At 42.9% G+C, this 15,830-nt stretch overlaps 1 protein-coding gene across 1 annotated transcript; it reads right to left on the reverse strand.

Annotated features, from left to right (window-relative positions):
- Window positions 1-9,523: 9,523 nt before the first annotated feature.
- LOC120645622 (ATP-dependent DNA helicase PIF2-like) lies at window positions 9,524-10,642 on the reverse strand. The gene has a single exon (XM_039922394.1). It carries the CDS (start codon window positions 10,640-10,642, stop codon window positions 9,524-9,526), a length of 1,119 nt encoding a protein of 372 aa, XP_039778328.1.
- Between the last annotated feature and the right edge of the window lie 5,188 nt (window positions 10,643-15,830).

The raw sequence follows: 15,830 nt of genomic DNA on the forward strand, positions 1-15,830 counted from the left end.
CGCCCATGCAGAGACACCACGCAGAGTGGCTCTCAGTCGCTCACGGACGTCGCCCGTCGCCCACCGGCCACCACCCCACGCGGCCACGCCCCCACAACCCACTGGCCACTGCGACTCGACCTTGACGGACGCCGCCACCGCCCACCGGCCGACCACCGCAGCACCGCCCCCTAGCAGCATGACTCCACCGGCCACTGCGCACCTCCTACCAATCACTGGCACCGCGGCGAGAGTGTGCAGGACTTCGGCGTCGCTCTCCTCTCCTTACCCCCGACGGCCCTGGCCTCCTCAAGTATATTGCAGAGTTTAGTTTGGTATTTCAGGTTGTTCAAGTAAACCCGAACCCGAAATGTTGGGTTTCAATTATTTTCAGCGAATCTCGGATTCCAGTTTTTCAAAACCAAAATTTTTAAAACCCAAAAATTCCGACCTGAAATTTAGGGGTAACCCGAACGCCTAGCATGCCCTGAAGGTCATCCATGGGGACTTTACTGCATTAATTCGTCACTGCAATGACTTTGTTCGACTACACTGATTCACTCCTACAAAAAATGATTTGTACTGCATCCTTTTTTGTATGGACGGCCCAAAAGATAACCCACTTCTACAAATGGAGCAGGGTTATTGTAGCGATTCCCCATTCTTGAAAATGCATTTTTAAGGAAGGGTGACAAAAAAAGTTCATAATTTTTTCATATGATCTCAAATGAAGTCAAACTTTATATCAAATTGGTAGAGGTTGACAAGACCTAAAATTTTATGGTTGATAACTATTTCATTTAAGGTCATTTAGTAGTCCAAAAAAATTATTATAAGTTCTATAACTTCAAAAATAAAGTTTTTATTTTCTTCAAACAACCTCGGGTGTAGATCTAAAATTTTAAATGTATTTGCAAGGATCACTACTAGATTTTAGGGATGTCGCAACAGTGCAAAAAATGTTGTAATAGGCCTAATATTGTTGCAACAGGTTAAAATGGCAACAATAGAACTTTTGTTGCAACCCGTTACAATTATTTTTGAGGCAATAGGTGCATTGCAACAATTTTTGTTGTCATGTTGCAATAATTATAATTGCCACGGAACAAAGCGTTGTATTAGAGTTTTGTTGCTACTGTCGATGTCGTGGCAACACAATGTATTATCACACAAGTAGGCATTGCTATAGTTGTGAGTTGCAACAGGCTGCTACTGTGGCAACACGTTATATGGCCACGACCAACATCGTTGCGATAGATTATATTGCCACACATATATTACATTGCAATTGATCCTATGGCTTCAGAAATTAGGTTGTTGTAATAGATTATATTGCCACGAAAACACATATGGGAGCAACAATTATTTTTGCAACCAAAAGGTAGGTCGCAGCAAAAAAAGATGCCACAACAACATATTGTTTGATGTTATTAACTACTATAGCATCGGTTATTTTTGGTAGCAATAAGATGTATCGATACAAAATAGAATTGCGGCAATATCTTGTAGCAACGAAGTAGAATTGTTGCGTTCATACATTTTTTTGCAACAAAAAAGGTATTTGTTGCAATGGATTATGCATTTGATTTATTTTCAATAATAAACCTTTTTTTGATAAAAACAATTATAAAAAATTTAGAACTCAATCAGTATGAATATGAATTGAATCCATCATTATACGTGCCCAGTACATGTACATTATCGGAATTAAAAATAGTTCATGACAAAGGAGATTTGTAAAGTGGCGAATACAAGATCCAAATTGAAGATAGTGTTGTGCGAACACAACCAGATCCTAAGTAGGCTATAGAAATCATTATTTGATATTTAATAACTCCTTGTATAGACAATGGCATGACTCCAAGTCCGAGTGATCCATTCAAGTTTAAGTTTCCTGCGGAATTAAAAAGAAGCATATGCATTAGCATATTTCAGTAGCAAGTGTCAGGCAGATATGTTGTCTCAATAATAACAAAGGCTGATTAGTTTATTTTATAATCAGTAATTACTTGTCACATTATTATAGCTGATACATCACATCTTTTGGCAGTAGATAGGATACATATAGAAAAGGGTTTAAAATTCGATAGAAACCCATATCAGCACAACATTGATCAGATAGTTGCTTTACTATATATGACCATAGTGTTGTATCATATCATACTGTAGAGTAAAGGCTTAGGCAAACAAAAATAACCTCCTATGTTTAATACATTTTGCAGTATTTTTTATGTAAAGGAAAATATATATTTTTTCATGGAAATAAAAAGTGGTGGGCTTCTGTATGTGTCAATCCAGAGGTAGAGAATGAAATTCAGATCACAATTCAACTATCTAGCTATAATCCGAATTTATACAAAGGAAGAGAAAATGCAGGTAGCATGGTTAATGACTCGAGCTATCAATATCAGATGTATAGCGCGATTGGAAGAAATGAGATTTGCTTTTCATGCCTTTTGGCTTCTTTTCCACACACGTTTGGTAGCAGCATTCATAAGTTGAACACTAGAAATATAATTTTTGTTGTTCTGAGAGACACTTCACGTCGCCTTAGAAGCTTGAGTTTTGGCAGCACTTTTTTCTGTACGTTTGGTGTTGCTTTTCCTGGGATGGTGTTTTTGGCGGCAGTTTGCATGGCAAAAAATTGTGATAGGAACTAAGCTGATATTCCTATATTGTCATGAGTGTAATGAATATCTTTTTTTTACCTAAGCTGATGGGGTTTTACTCGGAGTAGAAGTAACATCATTCTCAACACTGTGCATAGCTTCAGTTGGGTCAACACTTTTTTCAGCAGACTGCATAGGAAAAAAAAGTGGAAGGAACTTTGCTCAGATTCGAATAATATGATGAGTGTAATCAGTATCTATTTTTTTACCTGAAATGATTGGGTTTCACTCGCATTAGGAACAACACTTTTCTCAATTGTTGTTGTATCTTCACTTTGGTCAATGCTTCTTGCAGCAGTCTGCAAAGGAAAAAAAAGTAGTCAATGGAACTTATCACATCACATTCCAATATTTTGATCGGTTCAATCAATATCCAAATATTGATTTACCTGAACTAATGGGGTTTCTGTACGTGCTGCAAACTGTGCCAGGAGTTCTTCCCTAAATGCTTGTAGTTTTTTACTCTCTTCCTCTCTAAACAGCTGCATTTTTTCTTCCAATATCCTTTCACTTTCAGCTTTTTGATCAGCAAGTTTATCATTTAACTTGTCAACCTCATCTTGTAGCTGAATGTTTTTCTGGTTGGCTGTTTTTGTAGCACGAGCTTGTTCTTGTAGTTGAGCCTTCATCGATGCCATCTCTGTTGGGCACTTAGACATGTTCCCACGACCATGAACGGTGGTTGTTTTGCATCCTGTAATCTCCTGATAGCTTGACTGGAAAATAGTATTTTCCACCACATTCGAAGTTATTATTGATCCATCAATGGTTTCTTTCTCGGCAACTTTGAAGCCAGCATGATCCTAAATGAAACAACAACAGTGGAGTTTGTATTCTGCAGAAAACATTTTCAAATAAATTGAATAATGCTGTGAGTACTAAACTGAATTAGTTACTCACATAGACATCCTTAGATGCTTTATCTGCCCATTGCCGATTCCGCATGTGTGTATGCATCCAAAGTCTTAGATCAGGTGGTTCTTCACCTGTTTCTAGGTCTCTCTAAAATGACAAGAATGTAACACATGATTTGACCCTTGTTAGAAGACAACTAAACAGAATGTCATAGGTAAAGGAATGAAAATATATATGTTAGCATTACCTGCTCGTCGCTAATTTTGGAGAAAGGTACGGAACCCATTGAATGATTAGTCCTTTTCTCTTTACGGTTTTTTGAGTTCCTATTGCTAGCCTTCTGGAAAAGGTTGGGGTAACAAACTAAACTTTATTAGTAGAGCACCCAACATATTGACTATGTGTATTATAAACAAACTGGAAAGGAAAAGCCCAAGACGGACGATTGTCCTTTGCCTTCCTCCTCTTGCTACCGTGCAAGGTTTCAAATTATGTTTAAACTACAAATGATATAAAAATAAAGTTATTATATGCACCATCTCCTATATATATACACCAACCATAATATAGGCACAAGTTTCATCTAATCTCACCTGCATACACACGCTGCTCTCTGCTGCCTCTAGGCAATATCACAACACTACTACAGAATACATCATCGCCAACGCCCCATCACCGTCGGTTTGTTTAGAACCAGCGGTGATAGTCTATCACCGCCGGTTCCAAATGGACCCGGCGGTGATGCTTACATATCACCGCCGGTTCGTAATACGACCCGGCGGTGATGCTCAGAGCATCACCGCCGGGTCGTATTACGAACCGGCGGTGATATGTAAGCATCACCAGCGGGTTGTAATATGACCCGGCGGTGATGTGTTCTCCACCTATTTTTTTCATTCTCCCCACCCCCTCTCTCTCTCTCCGGTCCTTAGATTTTTTTCCTCCTCCCCCGCCGGACCTTATCCTCTCCCCACTGCTCCCTCCGAGCTCCTCTCCCAGTCTCCCCCTCCGAGCTCCTCTCCCCCGGCCTTCTCCCCACTCCTCCCTCCCATCCCCATCTCCGGCCTCCCTCCCCTCCTCCTCCTCCCCGCCAGTGCGGGCTGCGGCGGCGCGCAGCCACGCAGCAGCGGGGCTTGGGCTGCGGATGCGCGGTGGCGCGCGGCGTGTGACTGCCGGCGGGCATGGCCGCGGCGGCGCCTGTCTTGCCCCAACGCATCGCCGGCCTTTCTCCCCTGCTTCCCTACCGGATCTGCGGCTGCGGTGGCTCGCAGTGTGCGTGCAGCGGCGGCGGGAGCGGCGAGCGCGGCGGCGGAGGGAGCGGTGAGATCTGGCACGGTGCCATGCGAATCGAACTCCGTGAGGTGCGGTGCCCGTCCCCTCGCCTCCTCACGTTTCACAACTGCCCCTAACCTCGCCTCCCCTCTCTTCCCCCCGCAGGTAGGGACTGGCCGCGGCCGCCCTGGCCTTGCCTGCGGCGCTGCGACGGCGGCAGCAGCAGCGCGGGGAGCGGCGAGCGGCAGCGGCGCGGCGCTGCGACGGCGGCTGCACCAGTGCGGCGCTGCGACGGCAGCTGCACCAGCGCGGCGCTGCGAGCGTCGGCTGCAGCAGCTCGGCGAGCGGCGGCTGCAGCGGCGTGTCGAGCGGCGAGCGGCACGGCGAGCATCAATGGCAGCAGCGCAGCCTGTTTTTTTTTGTTTCCTAACGGGGCAACACCGCCGGGTCTCAAACCGGCAGTGATGGTTCGGACTGTCACCGTCGGGTCTGAAACCGGCGGTGATGGCCCTGTCCATCACCAACGAGTTAAATCCAACGCCCCCCAAAACCGGCGGTGATAGCTATTTTGAACCGGTGGTGATGGGGGCGCTGGAGTAGTGCAACAATTTTCTTCCTGATCAAACCTTAATACGCTTTCATGCAGACTGCCTAGAATTAGAATCAAAGGTCAAATTTTTTGATTCAGAATTAAGGCTAAAGCGTAAATCCCTGATACATCTTACTGCTATAAAACAATTGCACAAATACTTGGTACAAATCATAAGCCATGAGACATTAATTACGACAATGCAAATAGCATTTACGAGCCCTCCGTACTCACTGGCGTGCGTTTTCCGCCGGCCGGCAGGTAGCCGGATGACTACGAGTCCGATCTTCAAGAGGTGAAGGGGCAGGAAGCAAGCGCATCACGTCCCCCACCGGCGCTGCCAGGACGCACGCTCGCGTTTGGGATGGATGGCGCCCGGCCTTCTGCGCTTGCCGGGGCGTGCCTGTCGCCGAGACCTAGGTCGATCACGATTTCGTTACTGCGATCAAAGTCTGCTTTTTTTTTTTAGGGTAACGATCAAAGTCTGCGCTGGTCCGAGACCTAGGGCGCGGCCTTCCTCATTTGCAATAGTAACTACTAGATTTTAGGGCTAACTAGGTTCGTGCCCGTGCATTGCAACGGGCAACAAAAGATATCCGATGCAATACATATATTGAGTACGAAAATATATTAACAACATCCTATTTTGAGCATTACAATGGGCGTCAAATAAACCGATGTGTAGATATTAGAAAATAACAATCTTTTGAAAACTTTTAAAATGAAGTAGCATGCATAGCTTCAGCACGACAACCACACACCTGAACAGCTCTAGAACTTCGCATCAAACTTTCTAAGCGCACGGTAGCAGCAGCACAGTTACATGATTTAAGTAAATATGATTAAGTTTGTGAAACTAGGTTGCAGGTTAGTCCGACCAAGCCTAGCTCTGCACAGAACTGTAGATCTTGGCTGCTGCAAAGCTTACCTACTACTACTGTCACAACACCGACAATTTCATATCTTGTGTACTACGCCGTCTTAAGACAATGCAAACCAGCAGTCTAATTTTCACCATGATGCAGTGGAGACAATAGTGCACGCAATTTCCAACTGGTCAGTTGGTTGTGCTTCTTTATCCAACTTATTGCCACCGTGTTACTTGGTTCATGAAACAAGATAAACAGAACATTTATAAACAGCTCGGCGTTTATTTACAGCACATGATAGAGTTTTCCCATTGATGATACCAAACCAAGGGATGTCCCTTTTATCTTGTGCTAGTTAATATTCATGGTTGAATGCTGATACTCCCATTTCATCAGTTTGGGCTCCATAGAGAATTCTGATTGTAACTATCTTGCGCTAAAGTCCAAAATCCACCATGAGAAAGAGATGACAATTTTAGCTGTCAATGTACAACAGTAATAAAGCCAAAATGACAATTCTGGTACGCATCTAATTTTTAGTAGCTCCCACTAAGGTAGATCCAAAATGAACTGAGTCAGATGGCTTGTTAATGCAACTATTTAGATATTTAAACTCTGCCCTAGCACTTCTCTTCACATCACTGATTGAACATTGAAATGGGCAAATAAAAAAAGTACATTGTCCTATAATTGGGAAGGGCACCATATTAGAATACTAAGGTGAAAAACAACAAATAAAAAGGCAATAAGCCCCCACATAGATTTCACGTGTCATCCCTTAACTGCTTGGACACTCTTTAAATAGCAGTCAATGTAAAAACATTGGTACACCATTCACAACAGATCAAAATATTGAATTGGCTGGACGAATTATGTCCTCTCTTATGTGGTTAGCGCTAGTGGCGGCAAGGACAATGCAAGGAAGCATTATTCAGATCACGCCAACTTCAGAAAGTAACAAAGAAATTGCATGAATACTAGAATACGCATAGGACTCTGCTCTGTTAAATTAACAAAAGCACGAGCAGCAACATATTCGTATGGAGCTCTCTAGCCACAATATATCCATGACCAGACCTGAGACACATTTCGAAGAGTAAGCATATGATTTTCTCGGACGGAGGCAGATGAACACATTGTCACACAAATCTGCAGTGATGAAACAAAGAGAAGTGTTAGATGCATAAAGACTCAACTTGGAAAACAACATTAATTATAGGCAATAATTAGGACTATATAATACCTCTGTATTATCCCGTTAGGACATCCTTGTATACAATATTCTTCGTACATGTATATACTGGGATCTTTTTCTTTTCTTTCTTGTTATTGACAGTGTCCTTACCCTTTTTTTTAGCATTTTTCTTTTCCTTTTTAGCTTCTTCCTCAAGCTCAGTGGCATTCGGTGGAAGTGCTAGAATCTTGATGTTTGTTCTAGCAGTTGCCCTTGACATTGCAACATACAATTGTCCATGCGAGAACACGGGGTCAGGGAGGTAAACACCGATGTTAGGAATAGTCTGACCTTGTGACTTGTTCACCGTCATGGCAAAACAGAGCCGGATAGGAAACTGTTTTCTTTTGAACTGAAATGGGAACACTCGTCATCAGAGGGGCATAAGGGTATCCGAGGGAGGAAAACTCATTTTCCAGCATGGTGGCCCAACACAATTTCAGCATCTATAGTATTTCTTTGGAAACCACAGACAACTAACCTCGTACCATTACATAAACCATTTGTAGGATCAATGTTCCGAAGCAATATTATTGGACAACTGAAAGTGATCGGGTGCTCTAGCCTAAGAGGGGGAGGGGGTGAATTAGGCACTAATAAAAACTTAGACCTATGGCTCCAACTAGTTTGCACAAAACTTAAACTAAAACATGCTATCTAGATGTGCAACTAGGTTGTTGTAGTGTGAAACCCCTATCCCAAAAGAGTTTAGCAACCTATAGTCTTTCCTATCAAGAAACTATTCTATGAAAGTAAAGGCACACAAATTGCTAGTATGAAATGCGGAAGCTTAAAGAGAGGGATAGGAGATAGCAAACTCTTGACGCGGGTGTTTATCCCGTGGTTCGGTTAGCCACAAAGGCACACCTACATCCACGTTGTTGTAGCACTCACTAAGAGTATTGCTACTCGGCCACCAAGTCTCTTCCGTGAACACAATCACGGTCACCTTGGCCCCGGGTTCCACTAAGGAGCTTCTCCACAAAGGATGGGGGTCTCCACGTCCCCCGCACAAAGTGTCGTCGCCACTCCACACCAAGTCGGAGGGTCGATGACGTTGCCGGCGAGCTTCACGCTCCAAGGTGCCGGCGCACCAAGCTCTTATTTTGGTTCACTAGAGAACCACAGCACAAAGGCTCAAGGCCTTGCAATCACACTCACTAAGAGCTAATCTAGCACTCACACTTTACAAAGCTAGTGCTATAAGCTAAGGATATGATCTATGAGCTCTTGTATGGCTTGGAGATGTTCTTGGATGTGTATGAGGTGTCTTGGGACTCCAGCAATCTTCAAATGGCCGGGGTGAGGCGTATATATAGGCCACCAAGTCTTGTAGCCGTTGCTCCAACGGTCAGCAGAATTCTGCGTATCACCGGTTGAACCGATGTCTCTGGTAGGGGTAGCGTCGGTTCATCCGGTCACTCACAACCCAAAGTAGCCGTTGAGCTTCTGACAGCTGACGCAGTGATCACCGGTTGAACCGATGCTTTGTACCGATGCATCACCGGTTCATCCGGTGCTTAAGAATCTTCTCCTGGGCGCTGACGTCATTGCACCGATGCAATACTCCGATGCACCGTCGGTTCAACCGGTGCTGAAGAAACTTCTCCTGGGCACTTTACATCGTCTCTAGAACATAGGACGCCCAATGCACCGATGCCTTTTCTTGGACCGTCGGTCCAACCGGTGCCTATGGCTGACTTGGCTTCGTTTCCCTCCTGCACCAAATATCATAGCGTTGGTTCTTCCGACAAGCGTCGGATGCACCGATGCCCCTGGCGTCGGTTCTTCCGGTGCTCCTGATCCGAAGCGGAACCCCCGTAGGGGCTGCCCTTCAGGCCTTGCTACGCCTATTTTCTCTTTCTCTTTGTCATCACTTGAACCTAAAAGCCTGAGAATGATCATCTTAACAATCATATTAGTCCAAGTGTTGTGTTGTCATTCGATCACCAAAATCACTTGAAATGGCATAAATGGTGCCATGTTCATTACAACAACCCACCTTTAGCTTTAACACATGTGGAGGCAATCCATTGGGTGTAAGGGTGTTAAGAAACTATGATGGATAATAGTTGTGTGGATCATCTATAGCAGAATCAAAACTATGATACTCCACCTCCCCACCTTGGAAAGATCCAATCATCTTCATATTAATCCTATCAACCCAATCATTGCGTGTGGACAAAATAGCTCTAGAAGTGATGTAGTCCGTGTCTGCCATGTTCTCATTAAGGTTAGGGAAGATGCATTGGATTAATCTATCAAGATCATTGCCATCTCCGGTATATGGCATGCAAATTTCGTCTGGGAGACGGATTTCACCATCAGCATTGGCCTCCTCTATTCCGTTGCCAATGCGCAAAAGATATTCAGCAAACCATGGGTCACTGTGCGCTCTCATGTTGCGCACAAGCTTTAGGTGTCGCATATAATCCCACAGGTATGACCTGTGTAACGAAGCATCCACTATCTGAGCCCTCAACCCCTTTCTGACAACCGGTAGGACCTGCCTAAAGTCTCCCCCAAACACAACAGTCTTCCCACCAAAAGGCAAATCTGGCCTATCCATTATATCACGCATGCTATTGTCCAACACCTCCACTGCTTGTTTCTTGATCATAGAAACCTCATCCCAAACAATCAAAGAAGCAGTGCGTAGCAGAGTCACTGTACCACTTTGTTTAGTGAAACTACAATATCCATCACTATCAATTGTAAGTGGAATCTTGAAACGTGAATGTGTTGTTCTCCCACCGGGCATTATGGATGCAGCAACCCCAGACGTAGCAGTCACAACAGCAATCTTGTTCTGACTGTGGACTTTGGCAAGCAAAGCCCTATACAAGAATGTTTTTCCGGTGCCACCAGGGCCATCCAAAAAAAACAAACCGCCATCATTGGAATCAATAGATGACAAGATCTCATCATAAGCAGCCCTCTGTTCATTGTTAAGGGATTCTAATAAGGCCACGTCATCCTCGGTGCTCCCTATATTTGATTCCTCGAATATCTCCCGTGGAACACCACAAGCATCATCGTAAGTGTTATCAATCTCAGGAAGAGGGAATGATTTTATATCCTTCCCCATTGATTGCAGCATATTTCTAATATCAATTAGGACCATTTGCTCAATGATAGCATCTGATGGATTGTTGCGACGATAATCCTCAGACATTGTGTCCAAGTGTTTTTGCCAGAGTGCGAATACATCACTTGGTTCACAAAATACTTATATTGTTGCAAAAAGCCTTCGTAGTGATGATGGCATCTGATGCAAGGCAGCTTCAGAAAGACACTCATCAAGTGAGCTGTCCTCCTCAATCAACCCTCTTTTCTCAGCAGCTTCACAGAAAGAAGGTTGTATCACGCCACCAATGGTTCTCAAATCTTCATATGAAGTTGCTCCAGCCACATGATTTAGGAGAATCCGGAGATAGTAGCGTTCACCTTCAGCTAGATGAGCTGATACGATCCTCCCAACCTGCCCAGTGTTAGCTCGTTCCCTTGGACGCCAAAATTTACCATCAGACTGCCATGTGAAAAATTCTGGGAAATCACGATATAATATGTTGCGAGCAGACTCGTGCAACCCATTTGCTTTAAAATATGTAGTCAACATTGATTCATCGGAACCTGGTTTATTAACAACATGCTCAATCTTTTGACGATTGTGAAATGACACCATGTGCATGTCAGGAAGATGGAGCTGAAGTTGTTGTACGGGGGGGTGATTTTTACTAAGGTCAAAACCATATATCCTCCACAATGCCTCTGGAGGTGTCACCCATCGAGCGTCTCTATAAGCTTTGATCTCATCTATGTTCCCTTCTTTATCCGCCTGGCCAGACTCCCTAACTGCTATTGAAGCCCGATCATGACCTTTATACACATACTTGAATAAATACTTTACCGATTTAATGCTGCTACATGCCTCAACATTTATGTGACAATTGAACGCACACAGTATGTGTGGGTTATAAGGGACAACCCACCGATTGTCAAGCTCATAACCTCGAACCTTCTCTTTAGACCCATTGTCACGACGACGATATATTGGGTAAGAATCTTTACCCTATGAGGTGGATTCCGCGAAGGGACACGGATAATGATTTTTGCATGAAGAACGACCCTTAGTACACGGACAATTTGGGTTTAGCACACCGCACAGCCCATACATCATATGCTTAGTCACCATTATGTACAACTCTGGATATTTCTTCTTGTTTGGCAGCTCAGCACATATAAGTCGGTCATACTGCTCCGGGCATGTGAGCTTCCATTTTCTTTTCATTATGAGCAAGAAGTGAGCATGTGGTAGACCCCTCTTCTAAAATTCCACAACATACACGTATGCTCGAACCTTTCCAAGTATATCATTCTTCAACAACTTTATTTTCATAACCTCCAGCTTCGCCCTAAACACACAGGATACAAGATTTAATTCCACATGATAATCCTCTAGATTATCAACTGCACCCATAGTCCTAAAATGCTCAGAGTATGGGTTGCCCCGCATGATCGCAACCAACCTATCGATGACTTCCTTGTCTTTCCTTAGGCACTCCTCTCAACATCTTCGATAACGAAGCTCGAGCGAAGGGTCATCATCATGGAAATACAACTCAAGATGTCTTGGTTCAGCACCCTCCTCTTTACCAAATGAACGTACATTGTGGTAAATTTGACCATGGGCACGGAACATATACGCATGTTCGTGGTCATGCGATCAAGGTGACAATATAGCGAAGTAAATGAGAAATGACCGTTGAAGAATCTGATGTTAGAACAGAAGTGCCTTGCATCAGCATCTGAAGCCGTCCACAGCCTCATAAGCTCAGGCGGTGTGTCGGGTGTGGATAAATGTATCTGCCCACTACGACAACAAAACCCCTGGAGTTTCGTACTCAAACTTCTTAGCATTGCAGTGCTTGCAATTCTCCACCGTCTCTAACTTATGTGTTTCAGATGGAACATTAGCATAGACCACGTCATAAGGATCCAACACATCTGGCACACCGCTATCTTCATCGTCAAGGTTGATTTCCACGTCGACTTCATCATCTTCTTCTATATTTAATACAATAGATAATAACATATTATTATTAATTAAATTATCAAATGTTACTTTCTAATAAACATTTTTTAATAAAAAAATACCTTGTCCCGCAAATAGATAACCCTCGTCCTCTTCCTCGTCCTCCTCAAATACAACATCATCATCACCATCTGCGTTTTGGAGTGTTTTATGTGACATGTTGGTAGTTATAAAGAGGTTTAGCTGAATAGTTTATCGAGTTTGAAAAATTAAATATAGCTTGTAATAAATTACCATCCTCAACGATTGATGTACCAACAACGGATTCTTGGGTTGGTTGATTTGCGTGTTGCGCTCGTTTCGGGTCCGTTGCTCCTATATATTCAATGCTGATTTAGCATTCAAATAGAAATAGTGTTAAAAATGAATTATGGTAAAAAAATAAGAAGTGTTCACCAGTGTTTATTACGGTAGATTGTGTTGGAGCATCCACCACATCGGGGATCTCATTCGCCACATCGGGGATCTCATTGGTGGGACCCAAGTACTTTCTTCCAATTGTGGCTTCAAATAAGAGATTGCGATGAGCTAAATGGTTTTGTCTCTCTCCGAGAGGAACACGCTGTCGTCGAGGTTGGTGTGCAGATGGCAATTTATTGGTTTTTGCAATCTCACTGTTATCTAAACCTTCATCTGATGGAAACGGAATGAAGAGCGGCGGTTTGTTGATCTCAATTTCAAACTCTTCAAAGGTTAATTTGGATGGACCTTGGGTTGAGAATATGATTTGAGGTGTAAATTGCAGGTTTTCCATGGCGATGGATTCCGGGTGTAGATTGTTTTCCCTGAAATCTTTTAATCTTCTCTTGTAAGCTCGATTCCGTTCTGCACCGGTCTTGGGTTGCTTCATGCTCTTCGTTCGATCTACGTCACACGGCTTCGCCGACTGTTTTTTCTCAGCCCATAGTTCACGACGACGTTTATTTATACGAGACCGTTGTTCATCACTTAAAGCTTTTGTCTTATTACAGTAATTAATACACACACTTGAAGTATCCGCACATGCGGTCAATTGTTGATAGCCAGGTACTGCAAATAAAAGCATTCCATCACATCACCAGACGTTTCCATATAATTATTCCTATTTATATTTACATATATACAAATATATATGTAGATCTACATTGGCTCGATATCACAAACAGAATGCTACGGTGGTGAGTCATAATACAGATGAAATAATGTACTTACAAACAGTCGTCAGTATAATATCCACTACTAATTAAAACGAAATTTTTAACAGGGTGGACACTCATACCTGCCGTTTGCTCGGTGATTGGTAGACTTGTGGGATGCTCGATGATTGTAGGAGAATAGGTGGTGGATGCACCATGTTCTTCATCTACGACGATAATCATCAAAGTTTATAAATAAAAGCAGTTTCGAACGGGACAACAACACACATGCTGATCACAGTGTTAGAAATAACCACCCACCTTCAGGAATTGCGTTGTTCCGTGTTTCGTCTTTCTTCTTCCGATAGGCTTCACGTCGTTTCTTATTTCTTTCAAGGCGTTTATCATCTAACTTCAAGTCACTTCCTTGACTGACCTCAGCGAAACCTAAAGCCGCAGAGAATGTGTTTGAATTTGAAATGTTGCACACGTTTTAATGAGGTAGACATACTTGTGGAATGCTCTCCGAAAGGCAGAGTCGTGGGATGCTCATTGACTGTAGGAGCGACGGTGATGGGTGCAACCTGTTCTTCGGCTACAACAACCACAAAAGATAGATGTAGTTTCATACGATGCAACAGCACACAGACAAAAAGTAGTGTTAGTATACTGATCTACTTAACCGCCCACCTGCAGAAATTGCTTTGCTTCGTGTTTGGTCTTTCTTCTTCCGATAGGCTTCACGCCGCTTCTTATTTCTTTCAAGACGTTTATCATCTAACTTCAAGTCATTCGGGATCGCATCACTTCCTTGACTGACCCCAGCGGAACCTAAATTCACAGAGAATGAGTTCTGCCCATTTTAAACATGCCAATGTTTTGGAAATAAAATACATGGCTCCATTAGAGTGCAACGGCATCTAATACCAGTGTAATTCTCAGCTATGTTTGGTATAATGCAGGCGTCGGAAGCATTAGGAATAAGGCAACTCATATTTAGATCATGTATATTCCCGTATGCTTTAGGTTATAAAGGGCTCCAGGTGGCGAGAAGATTTATAAAGGATATCCAGATGGTCCCTGATGCATATCGTACATCCAAAACATGACGTAGAAAACTAAGGAATCATGTACCTAGTGGGATCTCCGTCCAGCCATTGGAGAGTCTCGAACTAATGGTGACGTTAAGGATGTCTCGGTTAGGTTCGATCCAAACTACTATAATTAGATTCAATAGCAAGTTTTATTTAATTTATCACCCTGGCTGTTAAGGATGTCTCGGTTAGGTTCGATCCAACTAATGGTGACGTTAAATTGAGTTTAATAAGTTAGATGTGTCTCTTTATGATCTGGTTTGTGTTTAGCTCCACTGTCGCATGTGAATCGGCTTTATAGCCGATGATCCCATTGGCGTATCGAACTGCTTGGCCGATATCATTTTTTATGAAACTATTCGGGACACCAGTCCATAGGTTTCCTGTTATTTACTGATTCAATTACTCTTCCTTGTCAATTGGAGGTAAAATTGACCGGTACGCCGCGAATCTCAAAGACATATCGTTCATGTTTATTTTTGTGGCAACAAAGTCTTAAACCTTTATGATTTATTTTTCTGTTCATGTTTATCCTTCGAGTTTAATATGAACATAAGCATCTACTTTGTTGTCACAAGATCACTAATCAACACAATGATTTACCTCATATGTTTCAAAATTATAAAATATACCATAAAATACATAATTTTCTAAATTTTAAACAATAGTCTCTCAAACTTTGAGGTCTGTTGTCTAAAAGGGAGCGGACTTGATGTCCTTTCCTGCCATATGTAGTAGCTAAGTGTGTTTTAGTAATATGAAGCACCTGCATTGTATATAGAGATCTTGCCTTACTCTTTCATGGTCACAAAAGGCTAGATTAATATAGACACTGAAGTAAACCAAGTCAACTTTTGGGTTGTCGCTGATTCTAATAATTTGAAAAAGGTATGTTTTAAGTTTTCCTGACCTTTCCTTTGTTCCAGCTTTTCTCCCACTTAGATATGAAACACTGGCAAAAGGTTAGTGAGTATAAATAGAAAAAATGTGGAAAATCTGGATTGGATGATTAGGTAGGTGTTAGCTGTAGTGGTCCTCATAGTAGTTTGCAGTATCTAG

The sequence above is a fragment of the Panicum virgatum genome, chromosome 8K, assembly GCF_016808335.1.
Source record: "Panicum virgatum strain AP13 chromosome 8K, P.virgatum_v5, whole genome shotgun sequence".
In the NCBI taxonomy this organism is placed as follows: Eukaryota; Viridiplantae; Streptophyta; class Magnoliopsida; order Poales; family Poaceae; genus Panicum; species Panicum virgatum.

Coding starts and splice junctions, on each gene's coding strand:
- LOC120645622 (XM_039922394.1), bottom strand. CDS start 10,642: ATGTCTGAGGATTATCGTCGCAACAATCCATCAGATGCTATCATTGAG.